The sequence below is a fragment of the Anguilla rostrata genome, chromosome 9, assembly GCF_018555375.3.
Source record: "Anguilla rostrata isolate EN2019 chromosome 9, ASM1855537v3, whole genome shotgun sequence".
NCBI classification, from domain to species: Eukaryota; Metazoa; Chordata; class Actinopteri; order Anguilliformes; family Anguillidae; genus Anguilla; species Anguilla rostrata.
In genome coordinates this window covers 23,652,242-23,672,830 of record NC_057941.1, presented here as the reverse complement: position 1 = coordinate 23,672,830, position 20,589 = coordinate 23,652,242, and the positions used below count along the sequence as shown (strand labels likewise).

Below are 20,589 nucleotides of genomic sequence, written 5' to 3'. Positions count from 1 at the left end.
AGGCTGTGAATTAATTTTGTGAGGTGAACCACCTGGAAGCAAAAGGAGGACTAATTAATTTGTAGGCTACTTCACTCCCTTCATCATGGAGCTCCACATAGGCCATCTCTTATGTGGGCTTCGTTTACGAAACATTTGTGCGCTCATACTCGATCTTAATGAATAAGATGAAAGCCACCCCAGTGTTGTGCGTTGGAAAAAAAAGAACTGTACGTGAAACGGTGTTATCATGTCTTGATGTGTTCACGTCCAAGCAAGGTCCATAAGTACGAACTATCCCTTGTGGCTGACTTTTCTTCCTTTGCTTGTCTGCCATTTTAAGTTGTACTTTCCTCCATGTAGGACTAGGTTCATTGCAAAACCACGTTTATAGGAAAATAAAGCATAAACCAGAATATTACTTTAATTGAAGGCATTCACAAGGTGTAGCAATTAAGCCTCGTTCACGTGCACAGAATGTTACGGTAATTTGCGACGTATAGGCAAAACGTGCGTGTGCTGGTTCTAGCGCGGATTGACACTCACTAATTTGTACTAATTTTGCCACATTTGCATGGCTAAGCTTTATTTGTTCCGGCACAGAGTGCTGCAGTGCCCTCAAAATGTATCGCTTGTTGACTGTCTATTACAGGTTTCCGTAAATCCCCCCTTCTCTCCAGCAAGACCGCAGCCAGCTGTATCCCAAGGGCCCCTGCCTGCCCCAAACCCTTCCTTTGCAAGGTGTTGACAAGCTCACAAGCGTCCACGAGTCACGACTGGCACCAGTTTGAAAAATGTGAGTCTGTTTCAATGAGGTATGATGTGGCTTTTCTTGGGGGATTACATTGAAGCACATACTGCAAATATTATTAGTTCTACGGTAATATTTACAATATTCCAGTATATAACAGCATTATAAGAACATATCCAACTGTTTCACTTTATTGGGCTACTGCTAGTGTTATGTAGTTATGCCATTTGCAGAGGTTCATTAATAAGCAAAGTATTTGACAATAAATCATGTAACCCTTTCTATTCATGAGAAATGGCACCGTAGTAGACTGACTGGCAATTTGACTTTCCTTAAGTCTTCAACAAATGTTATCAACACACTCGCACTCCATTATATAAAAAGATATTTAATTATGGAAAGGATAACAGCCATCTCAGGAAAAAAACACAGGCATCTGAACTCTTCAATATATAAAGCAAACAATTTAAATGACACCAAAAGTCCCAACAATCTAACAAACTGTAAGCAGAAGGTTTAAATAATAGCATTAATGAATCAACCTAATCAGAATGATGCAATATATAATCTCAGTATTTATATTTGTGATTGCTAATATAAAAAAACCTTCTTCAGGATGTCCAAAAAACCGATAAGAATACTGGTAACTCTTCTCTATTTGTCACTTGTGCAGTAAGTTCTCTGATGCTCCCTCATATCAGTGATATGCTAAAACTATGGGGAGTGGGGCCCTCTTGTGGTTGCCAGAGAGAATTCCAGGCCAGGAGTGGTTTTCTATAGGCCCAATTGATGACTGCTTTAAGCTAAAAGGCGATCACATTTGGTCATATTCAGCCCAGTGTCAGGACTGCAATCTAGTTTTCAGCACAGCAAAGTAACATACATGAACCGTGTATGCTCTGTGGGTTGCAGGGGGCGACGGGACACACAGTTGTGCTAGCTGTGTGAGAGTTGAGAAGGCCGGGGCAGAGGGACCAACTTCAGTCGAAGGTAAGTGTTTCTGGGTCGCCCGTACCTGACTGTGGTACAGACAGTGTGTCAGACTTCTGGCCCTCTGCCAAGGCTTTGAAGTGCTGAAATGGAAATGAGAGCATTATAAACTCATGAGCCACTAGCTTGTTTTAATGAAGCTGGTGTGTGCTACTTGCAGTCATAGGCAAGGTTGAGAAACTGCATATTTTCTTTCCTTAACTAACATTTCCTACACTGCATCCTTTTTCTCTAGTATTGTAGTATATATAATTTATTCATTTGTTTACGTACGTCAACAGTTGAAAGGAGTTGGAACTTTTAATGGATGGCAGTATTTGTGATCATCTATTAACTGCTTGCTTGCCAATTCTGACTTCCCGATTCCTTTCCCCTCTCAATATCAGAACGGAAAACATGCCCTTTTTTTTCTGGTATCCATTCTAGACAGACAGAAAACTGACAGTAACGAATATGTATGAAATTTTAATGCGCTTCATCCAGCTCTGTGGCCAAGTCCTTAGTGTTAGATTGCATTCCTTGCTTACTTTCAAGCAAGTACTCTTAGAAGTAAAATACCTTAGAATGGGCACAGTAATTTTGCTTTGACTATCAGTACTGCGCATTAATATTTGAAAGACAGAAGGAAAGCAGAACTTGGCAGATAGTACCTGAGAGTTTTTGAATTCAGAATAGAGTGTGAACAGCACATGGAGGGAATGAATTCGACTCTTATAGATGGGGATGTCCAAGATACCTATCAAAAAAAAGAAAAACTGCCATCAGCATTGACTTCACACACACAGCATAGCAAGACCACATCCTTAAAGAAGCAGTGACGCTCACCGCAGATGATATCGATGTACTCTCCCAAGTCACAGTTAATGTCTGCAGTGGGTAAGCTCACCTAGGGGCAAAGTTTCCACTCAGGCACATTGACAAGAAAACTGATACTGCCAAACCAGGTGACTTTCAAAGGCATCCTTGTCCATAGTACCATTAATATAATATATCTATAAAAACAGGATTTAATAAAGGAAATATTTTAAATAAGTTGCTTTAATGACGGTAAACAAAAAGTTTAATAGAATACAAAAATTCCTAGCGTCAAACAAACGGAAGCTACTAAATGACAAACAAAAACAAAACTAGAGGGGCAATTCATAAGGTTTGTTTAAAGGATTATGGCTTTGGGAAATTAGGTTTATAAGACCATGACACTATTCATCTGTAATTCTTCCAGCTCCAGTTCTCATTTCACCACAAGAAAGCGGGAGAAAAACTGAATATTTAAAAATGAATGAGATGGAAGTGGCTGTCAGTTGAAATCTAGTGAAGAGGGATGTGTGAAGAAATAATGGTAAATGTGTATGGTAAATAGTAAATTAGACTGATTTTCACTGTGAATACACTGTAAATCAACAGGTATGTACAGAACACAAAAATAATTTCAGGATCGTCATACTTTCCCCAACAGTTCCTCAAACTCAGGAGGCCATTCCTGCATTAGAGTGTCGATGTCTGGCATGGGCCTGAATTGGGAACAAAGATTACATTTACAAATGATGTCATCATTTCAGCACCATCACACTTGTGTTAAAATATCCCTATTTCCGAGTCCTTTTACCTCATTGATCTACGTTATTAGATAATATTTAAGCATTTACCAGATGTTCTCATTCAGAGTGCACACAAAAATATTTCAACAATGAACAGCAGATAGCAAGTCATTAGGGCCACAACCAATATACTTAATATATAATTTACTTGGAAGTAATACATACATTAACCTACCACAAAGTTAAGTACCATAGTAGATGCCAGAGGGAGACTGTGAATATAGTGCTTCAAGGAGCAAATGGGTTTGAGGATATAATTATAGATGGAGCATAGTTGGAGCTAGTAAAGCCATTTAAATTTTTCACTGTTCATTAGGTGAGCAGAGTTGCAATTTAAACAGATGCGTTTGTGTCAGCAGGAAGAGACTCTCCTCATTGTAGTGGGGAGCTTAATCCACCTCTGGAGGGCCAGATAGAGCAGGAGGAGTGCCATTTACTTTACTTAAGCCACCACTGGTAGCCAGTGGAGGGAGATGAAGGGAGATGTGACATGCATGTATTTGGTTGATTATAGAGGAGATGAGCAGCAGCATTCTGTAAGAGCTGGAGTAACAGTAGACCAGTCGGGATAGGACAAGTGCCTGGAGAACCAATAAACAAAAAACTTGTGATCTAAACTCAGGGAGTATGTGGTTAAAGCATGTGGAGCTTTGAGATGGTGTGCTCTTGCCTGGTGTAGTGTACGGTGGCAGGGGGTTTGGAACGGTGCAGCTCGCTGATGCTGTAGATCCAGTTCTCAATCGCCTTGGGATTCTTCTCTGGGTTTTCCAGGCTTTTCACCTTCACCTCCTGGGTGGCACAAAATGGAAGGGCATTGAGACCCAGGCTTTCCCAGCAGGCACAGTGCCCATCCAAAACGGTGGAGTGGGCGTAAGGCTGGGCCTACCGAGACGTTGTGCTGCTTGCTGTTCTCTGAGAGCCAGAGGGAGAGCACCGTGGGGTCCGATTGCTTGGTGCAGGGCTCATCCAGAACCAGGAGTCCCAGATTGTCCGGTTTACCATCCGGCCGAGGAACCTGAGGTTCACACAAGATCGGATCGCATTCTGCACTCAGAGTAAAGCTGTCACACTGCATTATAAAGTTCAGAGTGGTCAGCAGACAACATGCTCTTTTCTTTTTTTTTTTTTTTTTTTTTACAAAAACTTGGTAGCTAACCTTGAGGAAAGCGTCAATGTCACCAACTGCAGGGATGAAGTCGGGGATGAATGGCTTCAGCTTGTGGTCTAGCTCAATAGTCTGAGGTGTGTATCTAACGTGGGAGGGAACAAAAGCATGGACGGGAAATTACTTTCCACTGAAGCGTACTGTGAAATGTTCATCGCTTGACATATGACTTATCTTTGTATCTTGGCTGCTTTGCTGCAGCTGTGGTTTGCAGATGAGTGGCAGACCTTCACTCACCGTGTGATGTACTGAAACAATTCTTTGATCTCTGCAGTCACAGGAAGGTGGTCGTAGTCTGCAGGGTCGTATGCTCTGTAAGTGAGTGGAAGAGCCTTTTAAACACACAGTACACAATCTGTTGAATAAAATTCTGTCTACCCTCATTCAAAAAGCTCAAGCGCCTCTTTTTGGCTGATGTGTGAACATTTTCTGTGGGGTTTAAAGTGATCACAAAATCTGTTCAACGAGGACAGGTGTGTTGCTGTAACACAGCTCAATTGACACAGGCCATATCATCAGTTAGGAGAGTGGTATGAGATGTTGGTTAGTCAAATGGACCAACAGGCTCCAGGCTTGAAGGTACTTCACCTAATTCACTGGAAGAGTGCACATCGTTCTCTCTAAACATCAATGAGAGCATGAGAATTATTGCGGTTGTCAATTGCTGGCTTATTTGAACAGATCAAGACATCCCCACAGTGCCCTATGACAAATCGGTGATATTGCTCCACCCATTGTGAAGCCGTCCTATCTGAGCGCAAAACTTTGTCATCCAGCATGGTTGTCTTACCCTTCTAGCGCAGATCCTGGCTCTCCTTCATCTTCATCAGACTCTGTTTCATCAGAATCGTCGTCATCATCATCGTCGTCATCGTCATCTTCCTCTTCCTCGTTCTCACTGATGCCCTGTTGCCCAGCTGGCTGGGTTTCTTTTTTCTTGGGCTACCAGACAAAGTTATTATTTTATTGACATGTCACATATTATCCCTCTTTCACATATCTGAGCATGTTGAGCAGAGAAGACCTGTCAATCAAAATGTCTGTTGTTAACAATGAAAGAAAAGTTCTATCAGTACTAGTTCCAGATTTTGTTTGCAAAAATATATACACGTCAAGTGACGCCACGTGGTGCGTTCGATTGACTAACCTTGCTGTCTTCCTCGTATTCATCACTGCTATTATTAGCCATGGTCCGCAGCTGCCTTCTCGACTTTCGCGAAACTGGTACGAAAAACACGAAACACTGATTGTATTTCACATATGTTGGACTTCTTTATACATTACGATAACACGAACAAAAAAATATTTGCAAACCAGTCTCTCGTGGAGTCGGAGTGTACACACTGGCGACCTCTTCTGAATCGTTCACTTCCAAGCTTTCGTCGTAGGGCTGGTTTGTGATCAGCTTGGTCTGGCATAACAAGAACAGTTCGCTAGGTAGTTAACGATAGCTGTCAAACACTATTGTATTTGTTTCATACGACGCCTTACTTATGTTTGACATTACCAAGCTAGCAATTTTGTAGTTAGCTGATATGTAGCTATTCAGTAAAAAAAAAAAAAAAAGCTAAGGATGCTGCCATCATTATTAGTTCCAGCTAGCTAGTACTAATAGTCTACTATAGACTAGGAATTGTGTAACATGGATAGGTACCTAGCTTGACAGTCAAGTATTCCACCGAATCAAAGTAGCTGTATGAAAACTAACTTAACGTTTCTAGCTAGCTAATCAACATGAGATCAATACCGTTATCCGTTAGATAGCATGGAAAGATAGCCAATTAACGGTGGCACTGGCAGTTAACAACTACAGGTATCATGTAAACCTTATGGCTATGCTAGTTAAAAGAGAGAGAGAGAGAGAGAACGTTTACGTCAGCTACATCTTGCCACGTTTATGTACCAACAGAGCTAACGTTAACGTCGTGGGTTGCCAGGCTTGTTACCTAGCTAACGTCCCTAGCTAGCTAGTTGGTTAAACTATCATGAGCACAGAAACCCCTAGCTAGCTGAACAAGCCTCCCACTAGTGGATGCACTGATGAGAAATCGCATTAATTAATATACAATTACATTTCCTTTATTTCAGCAGAAGGCTACCTATTGTTGCATTAACTAGGCTGAACTTACCTTTTGTCGCTCTGCTTTCTCCATGAAAGATGTTTATCGTCACCCGTGGAGACCAAATCTGGCGATACTTGCAAAAAAACTTCTCTATCTTGAGGCTAAACAAGAACAAGTGGCCGCCTTATTAGGTACATCAGAGCCCAAGAAAGGCTCTTTCTACGGCTCTGGGAACACCTGCTCGTTAATGCAAATAGCCTGCTCCTTCAAACAGTGAATCATGTGGCGGCAACTTAATATACAGAGCATGCAGACAGTGTAAACAGGTTTAGTATTGTTGCTCAAGCAAACATTAGAAATGGGCAAGACACCTAATGTATGCGACTGTGGTATGATCGTTGTTGCCAGACGTGGTGGTTCCAGCATCTCTGCAATGGCTAACCCTCTTCAGATTTTCAGAGAATGGTGCGATTAACAACAACAACAAAAAACATCCAGTGAGCGGAAGTTCTTTGATCGAAAACACCTTAATGAGAGAGGTCAGAGGAGAATGGGCAGACTCATTCAAGCTAAGAGTGGTGTTTAGAAGGGCATCTGAATGCACAATGCGTCACACGCTAGTTGGCACATGATTCACCAAAATATATGAAAAAAGGTCTCCAGGCCTCACAAATCTCAATTTCTGCTACACTTATTGTACGTTGCTTTGGATAAGAGCATCTGTCAAATATATTTTAAAGAAATGCAGATGGTAGAGTCAGAATTACGTGTAAACAGCATGAATCTATGGACCCATCCTGCCTTGTGTCAACAGTGCAGGCTGGTGGTGGTGGTGTAATGGTGTTTTCTTGGTGCACACATTAGGCCCCTTAATTTTACGTAATTTGAATGCTAATTGGTAGAACCAGGACAGTTGAAATTAAAACCTACAGGATGGTAGATCTCTGGGAACAGGGTTGGGAACCACCGCTTTATGGCTACAGTCTCCCCTTTTTCAAATAGATAATGTACCATGTCACAAAGCTGGTTCCAGAAACATGACAGTGCCTTCAGTGCACTTGGCTTACTACAGAATTGTCTCCCTCCATTGGCCCAAAGGCTACCAGTTTTCATCACCTCTCTTCAGTGCAAACTCTTCTGTTGCACACTGTGTGGTCTGTAGCGTGGAAAAGGAACAGGCTCACAGGTGAGTGAATTAAAGAGGACTGTACACGCTTCAGCTAGAGGTCCTTGTGTGGGCTGCCACGGTTTTGTATGATTGGGTGTACGTTTGTTATGGTGAAGGAAGTGAATGCCATTTCATGTACTTGCAAAATAAGACCGAATCGGCATGTCAGCAGACTAAACTAAAATGGTTACAATTTACTGGACGAACACTGTCAAGAGAATTTAATAAGACATTTAACTTTCTCCTTTCACATTCAATTTCTTACAAGTGTAGTATTAACCATGTGGCCACAGAGCAAACAGTTGTTTTAGTAAGACAGTAACTTCATCTCAACTCATGTACACGTAAAAGCCTGTTCACAACACGACTGGGTTTAACAAATTCATTGCAAATGTGGCCAATTCCAATCCGGTGCTTGGAGATGGCAACACAGTAATCAGTTTGTTATTACTGAAAACACAACCAGAGGAAATATTTTGTAAATTACTTGCTCCTTTACATTGCACCTTTAGTGATAAAACTACTGAAACATAGTGCTTCTCTTTTGTTTACTGATTTAACCAGTTTCATGCAGTCTATTTACTTAAATATTGTATCTCAGAAACACTCAAGCTGGTCTTTTCCATACATAAAGATACAGACTGCATTTTTTTCAGAATTATGCAAAGCAACCGGATACAAAATTGGTAATTCTTCATCATTGTCTGAAGTGCCACTCATTTGAGTAACTCTGTATATACAACACTGTATATACGTCCTTAAAGAGATATAAACTAAGTTAGTCTAGCAGAAATATGACAAACCTATAAATACTACATTGTGTTTAAGACATTTTTCTTTTAAGCTTTAGGTCACAGCTCAAAGGTGTTTTATATACATTAATATGTTAAGCTCACAGTTCTGCAACCCTTCCCAAAAATCCCACTGCCTTGTAAAGAAGCGGACAGCACAACTGCACACGGTACTATAACAGCGCATGCTTGCAGAACACAAGGGCTTGTGCAATAGTGGTCTTTTCCTCCGGCAACCACTTTTCATTAAATTTAATTGTAAAACAGCCATCTTCCCAGGTGTCTCCTCTAGGCAAGTCAACATTTCGTTCAGATCTGCAGGGCAGGCTCACAGTGAGCCAGGCTCTTTCACTGGGTATGTTTGCCCAAGCTAATCTCGAGTTGTTATTGGCTGTAATGTGAAGCTCACTGAAGGACACACTGATTGGGTGTTGCACAGTGAGGAGATGCAGCGCAGGCGGTGCATCTGACGGGTTTCTCAGGCGTTTCTCTTTGTGTGGATCAGCAGGTCTCTCTGCAGGTCCGCCTCCAGGATCCCCGCCCCGGTCGTGCCCCCAGGGGGGTCGGTGATCAGGGTCAGTTTGTTGAAAACCCCTCGGCCGAAATAGTCGGCTACCACCGAGAAGCCGTCATTGGAGCACCGCAGCTGCAGGGCAGAGGGAGAGACCGTGTCACTCGAGGACTTCTGCACTTACGGTACCACAACAAGCTTCAAAGAAAGACGGTATGTGAAAATAAAACACAGGAAGCGGTTCTGGTTGGACACAACGAATCATGAACCAGGCAGGCTGGTCTAACAAATTAAAGGTTTTACTCTGCACTTATTTTAATGTTGATGTATGTAGTTTGAAACTCACAACATTAGATTATTTTCTAGCTCCAAGCCAATGTACACGCTGAAGTATGACTGAATATATAAATGACTGAAATCATTCAGGGACCAGTCCTGCGTGGCGCATGCATGTGGCACTGGTCCAAAAGCCAGACCGAGGGGTGCACGGGGGGAGACGGGGCGCGACCTGTCGGGTGAAGTGGTCGTGCAGGTCGCGTTTCTGGTCCTGGGCGCAGAGCATGTCCATGACCTTGCGGTTCTCGGGGGTGCAGGTGGGGCTCTCGGCGTCGCTCTCGGCGTAGCTCTCGAAGCAGTGCTGATGGAAGGAGTGACTGCACAGGAAGTGCACCGACGGCAGCTCCAAGGGGCTGTTGCACATGCTGCACTTGGTCTTCTGGAAAATCTTAGCACTGCGGGGGTTTGAGACCGCAGCGCAGTGATAATGTGTTAAATCTCCAAGTGCCTTTTTAGCGCCTTTCTCACACCCACTATTTAGGTTCTAGCCCAGCAATTTTTTATAGAGAGAGACAACATGGCCTTTGTTCCAGCTAAATGAAGCATGCACTTGGGGTATCAAATGATGCTACTTTCCTACGCTCTTCTAAATCATTATAAAATGACAAGAAAGAGTTCAAAATATTTCTAAATAAATTATGAATTAGTTACTTAATTAGTTACTGAATTAGGCCACTGCAATAGAGATCACAGATACAGATGCAAAAGAGCTGGATGTGATAAAATTTCCTTCTGCTGATGATAATGCATTCAATTTTAAATATTCTCACATCCTGAGCTGGGGCAATACAGCAAAAAAGGCTTCATATTTAACTTCTCCACTGTCTATCTCGTGTACCACTAGACACAAAAGGATAAGTAATGTCTATAGCCGCTGTTTATAAAAGCAACAAATGACAAGTACCATCTCTTAGTGCGGTGAGGCACTCTGCAGCATGAACAGGCATCAGTCACACAACAGAAAATCTAAAGCAGACTATGGCCTCCCACACTGGAACTGTAAATCCTCCATCTATCTGGCTCAGTGTGACGGTGCGGTGCCGACCTGGTCCGGAGCTCCTGGATTTCCGAGCGGAGCTGGGCTGTCTCCTCTCGGTACTGCCGGATCTTGCGCTCGTCATCGTCGATCTGCTGGCTCTCCCTTTGCAGCTTGTTGATGAGGTAGTCCTTGATGACCGACAGCGTTGCCGTCGAGTTGTGAGCCAGCGTCTGCACCACTGTAATGAGAAACCCGGCCACCTCGCTCAACCCATCGCCGACTGCACTGTGCACTCTGACCGACATTACTTGTGATGCGTTATTGTGCAAGTGGGATTCATGGAAAGGCATTCCGAGGCTACCAAATGATGAGACATTGTATTCAAGGCTGCTGTGTTTTAAAAGGCCCTCTATATACAACCCTGAGTGATACAAGAGATGGAAGGGTGTTCCATGAGGCTAACATAGACTGTCACCCACTTTAACTCTTTGCTGATGATGCCTTTCCCTTGAAGTTCCATGCTTACACAAAGATGTTCATAAATCAGAAATTTGAGCTGTAACTGAAGCTCCTGCCAAATGTGTCACAATTATCCCTCTGAAAAGCCACTGTTCTCCTCTTTCAGACATCCTGTCCATAACAATAGCCAATTAGGAATGAACAAGATTGTATACATAATGGGATTTGCTTCAAAAAGGAAATGGGCACACCTGTGCAGTAGTCTCTGCTTTCCATACACATGTAATCCCTCATTTACCCAGATGTTTCCCTCATTTTTGTTTAATGCCAATAGACATGGATGTAGATACAATTATAGGTCTCTTACCTAACAGAGGAGGCATCAAGTTGTTCTGGTCGATGTGCTCCAGCACCTCACTGATGTAGGCCTTGCAGTCCTCTTCTTTACGGGCGAAGTACCCCAGGGCTTGTTCCCACAGGCACGCCTCCTGGTTTCCATAGCGCTTGCAGGCCTCCACTACCTTCCCGTACTCCTCGTTCTGCATGTGGTAGTGCATTATCTGCTGATACCTGGGGTGGGTATGAGGAACATCTCCTTATCAATGCCACAGTTATACTACTGATCATCACTCAATTAAAGTGTGTGTGCCAGGCATACATGGGACCAGATTTTTCACATTTTACAATAATGGCATGTTTCAGGGTAAGAGTGGGCCACATGACTATTTTGTATAGTCACTGGTATCACTTCTGAGTTTTTTTAAATCCTGCATCCTGTTGCAGATATAGGAGCCAGTGCTAGTCCGAAGCGAAACTGTTTTAGAGCTAAAATGGGGTTTATCTCTGTCACAGGAAGTCAACAGTGAGAGAATGCAAGTGAGAGTACAAAGCAACTCACAGCTTTCCCTTCTCATACAGGTACAGCACCCCCTCCTTAAAGTTGTGCATCTGGCACAGAACGAGTGCCTTGTCAAAGACCGTATTGTCCCTCGTCAACAGAAACAACGCCGCCTCCTGAAGAATCTTCTTCTTCTGCAGGAAGAACCCAGAGCCAAGAGATAAGCTTGGCAAACATTACATTGCAATCATTTGGCAGGTGCTCCTATCCAGAGAGACAAACAGTAGTATAGTACTGAACATCAGTATTACTCTCAGAATTACAAAAATGTGACATCAAGAAGGCACAGAGACCCATTTATAATCTCTAAATGTAACATCAACTTGACAAATTAGTTTGTATTTTAACAAAATAAGTTCTGATTAGACAGATGGCCTGTCTTAAACATCTCTACCTATAACACTCCAAAGGGAATCAAAGGAAAGAGAAAGAGGGATATCTAAAGGGGGTCAGAGGAGCCATGGTGAAGACAGCCAAGACCGTCATCGACCCAAGTCTTTTTAGCCTAAGAGTCAGATTCGCACTCATATGATGCATCAGAAAATATGTTTCATAGATGGAAGCTTAATTGTTTCATTTACAAATGCATCCTGAGAAGGCCATACTCAACACTGCCATCTAGAGGAATAAAGGAAAATTGCTAGAATGTTTATTTATTTTTGGGTTTATGCAGCAACATAAAGGAAATATAACACAACAATTGCAGTAAGGCCACCTAGTGGAGGTGATGGCTTATTGAACCATAAAACCACACACCCTCAAGCCATGAACATTTAAATACACTCTTAGGTTCTTAAATATACTGTTGTTACAGAATGAAAACTGTGATGGCTAACTCCTTCAGCACAGGCCTAAATCACTACTACAGACTGTCCAAGTCTAGATCTAAGCATTGAAATATAGTGGGAGGTTTTCGACCCTGTACTGTATCCTCTGCAGGATGGTCACCTCAGAGTCCTGCTCGTGTGCCCAGTCTTGCAGCCGAAGCTCCAGAAGGGTGTCGTACACGCCCGCTGGGGACATGGGCTCCACCTGGATCATGTGCTCCAGGAAGGCCCGTAGCTCACGGGGGTTGTTGGCAAAGATGGGGATGAACTCCTCTGAATTGGCCTGCGAGACAGTGAGAGGGAGACGATGTCAGTCACGCGCCAACCCACCGCTAAAGCGGGTAGTTTTATAGAGTTTATTTAATAACACAAAAGGCCAACATTAAAACCTTATACACAATGTTGTTCTATCAAATGCTAGCCACTGTAGTATTTGCCTACAAATAAGTGCATATAAGGCCAGGGATACTGAGATCTGGCCCTCAAAGCCAGTAGTACTGCTGGTTATCTTTTCTACCTGACAGTTGACTGCCACTCATTGGCCAGAAATTTACCTTGCCTGGTGTCTCAGGTTTATCCATATTTATATATTTTTTTATTCCTTGAGTACAGTGCATGTCCAGGTTCTCCAATCAGCATGGATGATATAAAAGAGGACTGGCGGTACCTTGTTTGTGGTTCCCTTGTCCAGGCTGTCCCGGTCGGTGGAGTCGCGACTTGGCTGGTAGTCCGTACACAGGGCTTTCAGCAGAAGTGTGGTGCCGTCGGGAACGTGGTGCATCAGGGTCTTGCCATAACGCTTCATGTTGCTTTCCGCCTGTTCAAAGGGCAGCCGGCTAATGTACCTCAGGGCCTCCTGGTAGTTCTGTTCAAGAGGGAAGGCAGCAGTCCATGCTTACACAAAGCAAGAATGCCAGTTTTCATATGCAGAAGTTAAATACTTGTTCATACACTATTAGCAACCAGTCTGAAATCTCAAACCATGTATGTACAGGCTCATATTTATTAGCATTGAGATGCAGCATTAACACAAGTGAAGCATGTCAGCCATGCACTGTGCACCAGTATGATCACCTCACATTGGGTGCCTCTAGGATGATTAGATGATCATACAGAGACAGTGCTGAATCCCTCCCTGGCACCTGTCCTGACATGTCTTACCGAATGTACTGGCGGAAGATCTCGGACAGCCCATCACTGTCAAGGTGCTGGCTCTTGGCCAAATTGATGGCCATCACGAGAAAATTCTTCTTGAAGAGCATCTGGGAACCAACAGCAAGGAGAGACAGATCATGGCTCCCTCTTCGCAATGCCGAGCAAGCGGAGCCACCCCTCACCTTGCGAGCAATCGGCTTTATTTACCTCCAGCTTGGTCTGCATGTCCTTCTCCTGCAGCACGGACATCTTTCCGTCACGCGTCAGGATGTAGAAGGAACCCCACTCAGCCAGCACGTCGATGATGTCGTCGAACGCGGCGCTGTAGGCGATGAACTTGTTGTCCAGGTCATAGATGGTCAGGATCTGGCGTTCTGAGGGAGAGGCCTCTCCACTGCGAAAGTCAGACCTGCAAGTGCAATCAAAAAACACCACTCCTGGACAAACCGTACATTTCATTCGCCAACCAAGCTGAAGGGCTAAGGGGCTAAGAACAACCGGCTGACACATAAGTAGCTTTCAAATCAAGTAAATGTTTAATACTTTACTTTTTTCACTGCATGTTACAGGTATAACCTGTTAGGGAATCTTCTCTATAAGATACACAAATAATTATGAATTAAAATGAAAATCCTTAATTTAATGTGCATGTCTGACTAGTCCAAGGGATTCATTTGAATAGTCAGTATTTCAAAATGAAATTGAGGGACAATGTTTATTTCAAGGTATTGAGCCAACAACATGTTACAAATGGCCTTCACTGGGCAGATTTATACAGATATGGAAAAAATAAGACTTACAACTAGTAAACATGTCCAACTAATCACCTCTAATGCTTCCCACAGAAACAGTTTCCCATTTTTTCCAGTTGTTAAAAAAATAATTCCTTACTTGTTGGGCGACTTTGTGTCACGCGTGAGCAAGAGAAGATAGCCCCGGTGCCAGTGTGCCAGAAGCTTGCGGCCTTCGAAGGCAAAGCAGGACCCGCGCTTGTCAGGCTGGTACAGGTACACGCAGTCGTCTCCCGCAACGATGAACTGGGAATCCTGGGAAGGGTCCATGAGCGCCGAGCAGCGCAGGCCGCAGCCGTGCGTGTCCAGCTCCAGCCGAGGGTACTCCTTCACCGATAGGGTGTAGCACTGCCCACACAAACACAGCCAATCAGCACTCCCTGCCTCACCAAGTGTACTGACAGCTGCCAATCCCGGTCCCACTAAGCCCTTGGTCATGAATCCAAAGACACCAGCACTTTTGGTGATTACCTGCACTTTCTCCAAGGTGGTGACAAAGAGGTGAGTGAGCTTGCCTCGTGCATGTGCCCTCGTGCAGAGTGAGGGTTTTACTGTGCCTGTCTCTGGTGATGTCACCCTTGGTCAGTACCACACTTCCATCTGTAAACCCTGTGAAAGAAGAGCCTTCAGTCTTTTATTCGTAACAAAACAGTAAATGGGGTTAGAGACAATAAGGTGAAGATTGAAATACCACCAAAATCTATTCAAACAATGTAGCCAATTCAATCCATCGTACAGCTCCCCTGACATTTTCGTAATAGCTAGGCTATTTATAATTATTCAAAAGCATTACAGTAAAATAATGTCAGGGATGGACCTGACAGGAAAAGTATCCTGTAAAATGTTTAAATGAATCCACTGCTGCAGTACATTAGGCAGTAGACTTTGCCCTCATTGGAAATTTTTGGAAAACTGAAACTTGACTAATGGAATGGGAGGCAGACATACCGATGGCCATGAAATTGAGGTTCTCGTGCACACTGAGGCAAGACACCTCTGTGGGCTTGTTTCCCGGGATGGCAGGGAAGATCCTAGTGCAAAGAGGATTCCCACTGTCCCGCTTGTCCAGGTTCCACACCTTGACCTGTTTCACAAATACCATTTAATTTTTATTTAACAGAAAAAAAAATTAACGTCTGTTCATTATAGGTCAAAGACGTCATAACTCCAGCCAGTGGCAAAGGTTTCATTTTTAGCTAGGATGTGGATGGTGGGGCACTGTCACATGGTGGTTGAGGAGCAATGTCAGATTACTCTGTCAGTTAAAAGGTGTATGAGGTTAGGGCAAGGGTGATAGTTCATCAATAGGTATAGGTGACATTACCACAGTAAGACCAATATGACATTTCACTGTACTCTTACATTGCAATACTGAATTGCAAAAACATGCCTTCTTGCTTAGTAATGAATTTCCTTACCAGTGGATTAATTCCCTGCTCATCCTGACCTACGGATACCAGAATGCTGTGTTGCTTCAGCTGGTAGAGGTGTGTGACCCGTAGTTTGTAGGCCTGAAAGGAAGTCAACTGCAGAGAGCGGGTCAGGAACCATATCTGACCTTCCATATGTGATGCATCTGACTTAAGGTTAAATACAGGAGCCTTTTTAGACACACAAATTAGTACTGTCACTTGAGAGCACCGCAGCTCATTTCTCCTTTGCAGCAGGTTCTGTAAACATGGAGAACAGTTGAAATAAGGAAGTAGTAGAACAGCAAACTGTACATGCTAAAGGCTGTAACTATACGGCTTGCAGACGTCCGTCAATGTGGAAAAACAGGATATGGTGCAGTGCATCGGTGAAAAACAGTAGCTTAAGTAGGTCTATGCACTCAATATAAACCAGCTAGAAACCGTATTTCATCTCAGTCGCTATAATTACTGTGCGACTATACTGCGGTCTGTGCCCTGCCTTCCTTAGAGTTATTATGCATCGACACTGCCCCACGTAGAAAGAACGCAATTGAGATGTACTGTTTTTAATGTTCGAGATGCTACAGCAATATTGCCAACCCCCCCGAGCAGCTCAATCCACAGTGACTGGACTGCTAGTTAGCCCTTTAGCAATATTACTAGCTTGCATTCAAAACCCTGCGTAAGCCCAGCAGGTAGTTCACACTGTTGAAAAATAAATAGCTTGCTAAAGTAACGATTACCAGTAACCATTTTAGTAACAGTTACCTCGTTATATGGTAATTAAACAGCATTACATTGTGTTCAGTTCATCACAGACACCTGTATATGCAAGCTTGGTCCGCAGACAACACAATGTAGCTAGCAAGCAAGCTAACAGGAAGAGCCTGACATAAAATTTCAAAAAGAGCAGAGAAAGGATATCTCCCAGTACGATATGACCCCGACCCGAATCGCAGGCCGATATGCCCACGGGGACGACAAAGTTTTTCCCATTGTCTGCTGGATCCTTCACTGTCTCCTTATCGAAAAACACGAATCTTCGCCACTGTAAGAATGCAGCCATTTTTCCCAATCAGGCAAGCTGAACCCTATCATGTGACGCAGAAGAAAGATCATGTGAGCGAGGTTAGTTTGACAGCGTTCTGTTCAGTAGGGCTAAACAAAATACAGTGCCGTGAAAAAGTGTTTGTCCTCTTCTTGATTTCCTTTATAAATAAATAAATAAATGTAATATTAGACAAAGGGAATCAGAGTGAAGACAAAAAAACAATTTAAAAAAATGTATTTAATGAAAAAGTTTTCAAATACCCATATCGCCCATGTGAAAAAGTAATTTCCCCTTCAAATGTAACTGTTTGAACTGCCTTTAGCAGCAATAACTGCAGCCAAATGCTTATCATTTTTTCCATCTTTCACATTGCTGTGAAGGAATTTTAGCCCACTCTTCTTTGCAGAACAGCTTTAATTCAAACGAATTGGCAGATTTTCAAGCACAAACTACATGTTTCAGGTCCTGCCATGGCATCTCCATTGGGTTAAAGACAGGACTTTGACAAGGCCACTCCAAAACTTTAATTTTGTTTCTTTTCAGCCATTCAGATGTGGACTTGCTTTGATGTTTTGGATCAATGTCTTGCTGCATAACCCAATTTCGCATCAGCTTCAATTGACAGACAGGCCGGACATTCTCCTGAAGAATTTTCTGGTACAGAGCAGAATTCATGGTTCCTTGATAAATGGCGATTTGCCCAGATCCCAAGGCAGCAATGTATCCTCACACCATCACACTACCACCGCCATGTTTGACTGTTGGTATGATGTTCTCATTGTGAAATGCTGTATTTGCTTTACGCCAGACATAATGAGACCTGTGTCATCCAAAAAGTTCCACTTTTGACTGATCTGTCTATTTTGTATTGTGGAGTCATGAACATTGACCTTAGCTAAGGCTAGGGGGGCTGCAGATCTTTGGATGTTCTTCTGGGATCATTTTTTGATGTTACATCACAAAAAATCCCACAAGAAATTATTGCCCCTACCACTTTATATCGTGTTCTGCAGTGCCTGATAGAAACCAGTAGCAATAATGTGACTTTTGGACCCTTTGTACCCTTTGTTCCTGCACTGAGAACCAGCAACTGACCTTCACATTAATCATCAGGACAACTAGCAATACATATGTTGTTCTTAAATTACTAGTATACACAAGCATACTGAATTACTTGATGCACTCAGGGAGGCCTAATTGCTATAAAGGAACTGTTCTCTCCTGAGCTATTACTAATGATAATATTAATTAACTGTTTTAGTTTAGTTTATTTGCTTCTATATCCCAAATGAAGGAAACTAAAAACACTTGATCAAATAGCTCAAGCTTTTAATTCAAACATCCCCTAAATTGTTCCAGTAGCAAAACAGACTACAGTACAACTTTCACCGTCGCACACCTTGCGAGTCAGTGATTTTTGACTCGTGGCGCTGAAAGTCACGCCCATTAATTGAACGTGGACCAATAAAACAAAGACAAACGATGCTACTCACAGTACGCTAGAGGCGGTGTAGAACGTGGACCTATCAGTGTTAGCCATTCAGAACCAAGGAGGCGGATCCGGCAGTTCACAGGGGCAACGCACTACTCACGGAACAAGGACTTGAGTGGATCCAATGAGATCACGCCGCGTTCCGGGCCCTATGGTGAAGCCGGCGATAGCAAGGCAAAAAGGAAGAAATCCAGCGTAGCCCAGCGTTGTGGGAGAGTACATGGAAATAACTACTTAGGCTACAGTAAGCAAGCTGCAACGCAGTAAACTTCAGTAAAGCTAGATACAAGCTTAGAAGAGCTCACGGTGCTATTATCTTTTGTATCTATAGTACTGTTGAGCTAGCGGCGTGCTAAAGGTAAGTTATGTCATGCTATGATAACTTGCGTTCAGAGTGGTATGGCTAGCTAGCAAGCTGGCCAGTTAATTAGCGGACTGCAGAGGAAATATTTTGACTAGCTATTGCGTATTCAGAAACAGTTTGATATACATTCAACCAACTAGTCAATTAATTGCCAGCAGTCGTAAATGTGTTAGCTAACGTTACAATGTAACGAAGAGTAGGTTACAGTGAACCTAGCGAGTGGGCTATAACAGTTTCCTGCTCAGGAAGTGAGCGGTGCGCGTGCATCCGCAATTCTGTGAAGAGGTGTGTGTTTAAAGTCTATACCTACCAGGTAATACATTTGTTTATTATAAATATACCACAGTCTATGCCTAACTGCTTTGGAGCCTTGCATTTGAGGGGGAAGCCCTTTCTCTCTTTTATGCGGTCAAGAAATGGCATCACCTGAAGCAAGCATAGTCGTGCATACGTCACAGCGTGAGGGCTGGAAATTTCTATGCTTATGCATTTCAATGACTGGCAAGCAACAGCTAGCAAGTGTTTGTACAGTAGCATATATAATGTGTTAAAACGTATTTTCTATTGATAATGTTTGAAGACTCCGATTGACCAATTTCAAATAAGAGATTAACTGTATGGCGAGCTGTTGATGACTTGGGTTGTAACAGAATTGATTGTGTAAGATGTTTAATCAACGGTCTTGCTAAGACGATTGTCATTATTGGCACGTGTTGTGGTGGTGGTCCTGAACACGCTTGTGGGATGGATCCGACTAGTGAGGTTCAGTGTGCGCTACATGATCAACGGACATAGGAGCTCGCCATGCACACCTCTGTCGCGAGGTGAGGAGTGTCAGTTATTACACTCGCTCTTCAATTATGTTGCCTTACCATTCGACATGTATACACTCAATCTTTGATTAGCACTTTTGTGATTGATAGGTGAATATCAGAAACCTTTCACCCATACTTGGTGTATGCGCAGTATTCTATAAAACAGAGATGCACAACGAAGGCCCATCTGTTCATGCCAACGTCTGTTCTTAATTAATTAATCCAATTATGTGTGTGATCTGGAGTTATTTAAATATATAAGGTCATGACCTACAAATGCACACTGCACAGGTACTGTATCTTTGGTGTTTTCCTTTGGTCCAACTTAGAGGTGAAGCGGTGCTGGAGTAGAGCTGTTTTGAAAATGAAGCCAGTACCATTGCTTGGAATAAAAACTGACATGCAGCCCAGCCTTCCAGGAATGGCGTTGTGCAAACCTGGTTGTACCACGGGCACATAGTATGACACATTCAGTGATTGAGTTGTTTGTGGCCTACTGTGCTGGTACATTTCCTTCTCGGCCTATGGGCATTATGCTTGACATATGGCATGCCTACAGTAGGTTAATCAAACACAGCCATTGTTCAGTTGCCCATTGCTTTTGTGTGAAGATATTTGCAGTTTCTGGAAAACATTTACTGTGTGCTGTTTTGCCTTTACATGAGCAATTGTCAATACTTTTTTAAAACACCCTCGCCATGGACAGTGCACAGATTGAATTGTGATGTGATTCTTTCATACAGGAAGCAACTATGAGGTGGGGCTCACTTCTCCCATCTCCCACATTTACATTCAAGTACTTAAAGGCCACAGTGTATGTCAGACAGAGATGAAGACTATGTATAGCATAGCTTAATCTGGTTTCCTATGTAAGAAATTTACAATTTTGAATGTATTTTCTCAGGTTAGTATTTAATTGCGAATATGTTTGTTGAAAGGGATACCTAGCAATATAAATGGGAGAGTGGACCCTGGAATGGTGGCATTAGTGATT

General features: G+C 43.0%; 2 protein-coding genes and 1 long non-coding RNA gene across 5 annotated transcripts; 1 reads left to right on the top strand and 2 right to left on the bottom strand.

Moving 5' to 3' along the window:
- Window positions 1–502: 502 nt before the first annotated feature.
- LOC135263298 (uncharacterized) lies at window positions 503–4,874 on the top strand. Of its 2 annotated transcripts, none has more exons than XR_010332432.1 (3): window positions 503–794; window positions 1,643–1,720; window positions 4,090–4,874. It is a non-coding gene; the product is annotated as an uncharacterized LOC135263298 (long non-coding RNA). The 2 variants fall into 2 exon arrangements; XR_010332431.1 differs by having other exon boundaries at window positions 508–775.
- ift46 (intraflagellar transport 46 homolog (Chlamydomonas)) lies at window positions 1,099–6,770 on the bottom strand. Of its 2 annotated transcripts, none has more exons than XM_064351130.1 (12): window positions 6,613–6,770; window positions 5,798–5,894; window positions 5,631–5,704; window positions 5,274–5,425; window positions 4,721–4,795; window positions 4,475–4,568; window positions 4,205–4,333; window positions 3,989–4,107; window positions 3,165–3,231; window positions 2,546–2,606; window positions 2,371–2,456; window positions 1,099–1,803 (listed from the first exon to the last, which is right to left on the bottom strand). In XM_064351130.1, the coding sequence occupies exons 1-12, from the start codon at window positions 6,634–6,636 to the stop codon at window positions 1,711–1,713; spliced, it is 1,071 nt and encodes a 356-aa protein (XP_064207200.1). In that variant the 5' UTR covers window positions 6,637–6,770; the 3' UTR covers window positions 1,099–1,710. The 2 variants fall into 2 exon arrangements, with proteins under 2 accessions (XP_064207200.1, XP_064207201.1); XM_064351131.1 differs by lacking the exon at window positions 6,613–6,770 and adding an exon at window positions 6,138–6,364.
- A 1,150-nt stretch (window positions 6,771–7,920) lies between these two features.
- vps11 (VPS11 core subunit of CORVET and HOPS complexes) lies at window positions 7,921–16,964 on the bottom strand. The gene is given in 16 exon segments (XM_064349570.1): window positions 7,921–9,151; window positions 9,525–9,747; window positions 10,398–10,569; window positions 11,158–11,360; window positions 11,689–11,822; window positions 12,637–12,798; window positions 13,183–13,380; window positions 13,590–13,605; window positions 13,677–13,777; window positions 13,878–14,079; window positions 14,562–14,809; window positions 14,933–14,984; window positions 14,986–15,070; window positions 15,410–15,545; window positions 15,880–16,028; window positions 16,798–16,964. Coding segments are annotated over 16 exon segments (2,391 nt in total). The 5' UTR covers window positions 16,940–16,964; the 3' UTR covers window positions 7,921–8,983.
- Window positions 16,965–20,589: the final 3,625 nt, after the last annotated feature.

Excerpts from the sequence above, each read along its gene's own strand:
- ift46 (XM_064351130.1), bottom strand. The coding sequence starts at position 6,636 with ATGGAGAAAGCAGAGCGACAAAAG. Across the intron at positions 5,705-5,797 it reads TCCGACTCCACGAGAGACTG|TTTCGCGAAAGTCGAGAAGG; the intron begins GTTTGCAAATAT and ends TTTTCGTACCAG. Across the intron at positions 3,232-3,988 it reads GCCACCGTACACTACACCAG|GCCCATGCCAGACATCGACA; the intron begins GCAAGAGCACAC and ends TTCCCAATTCAG.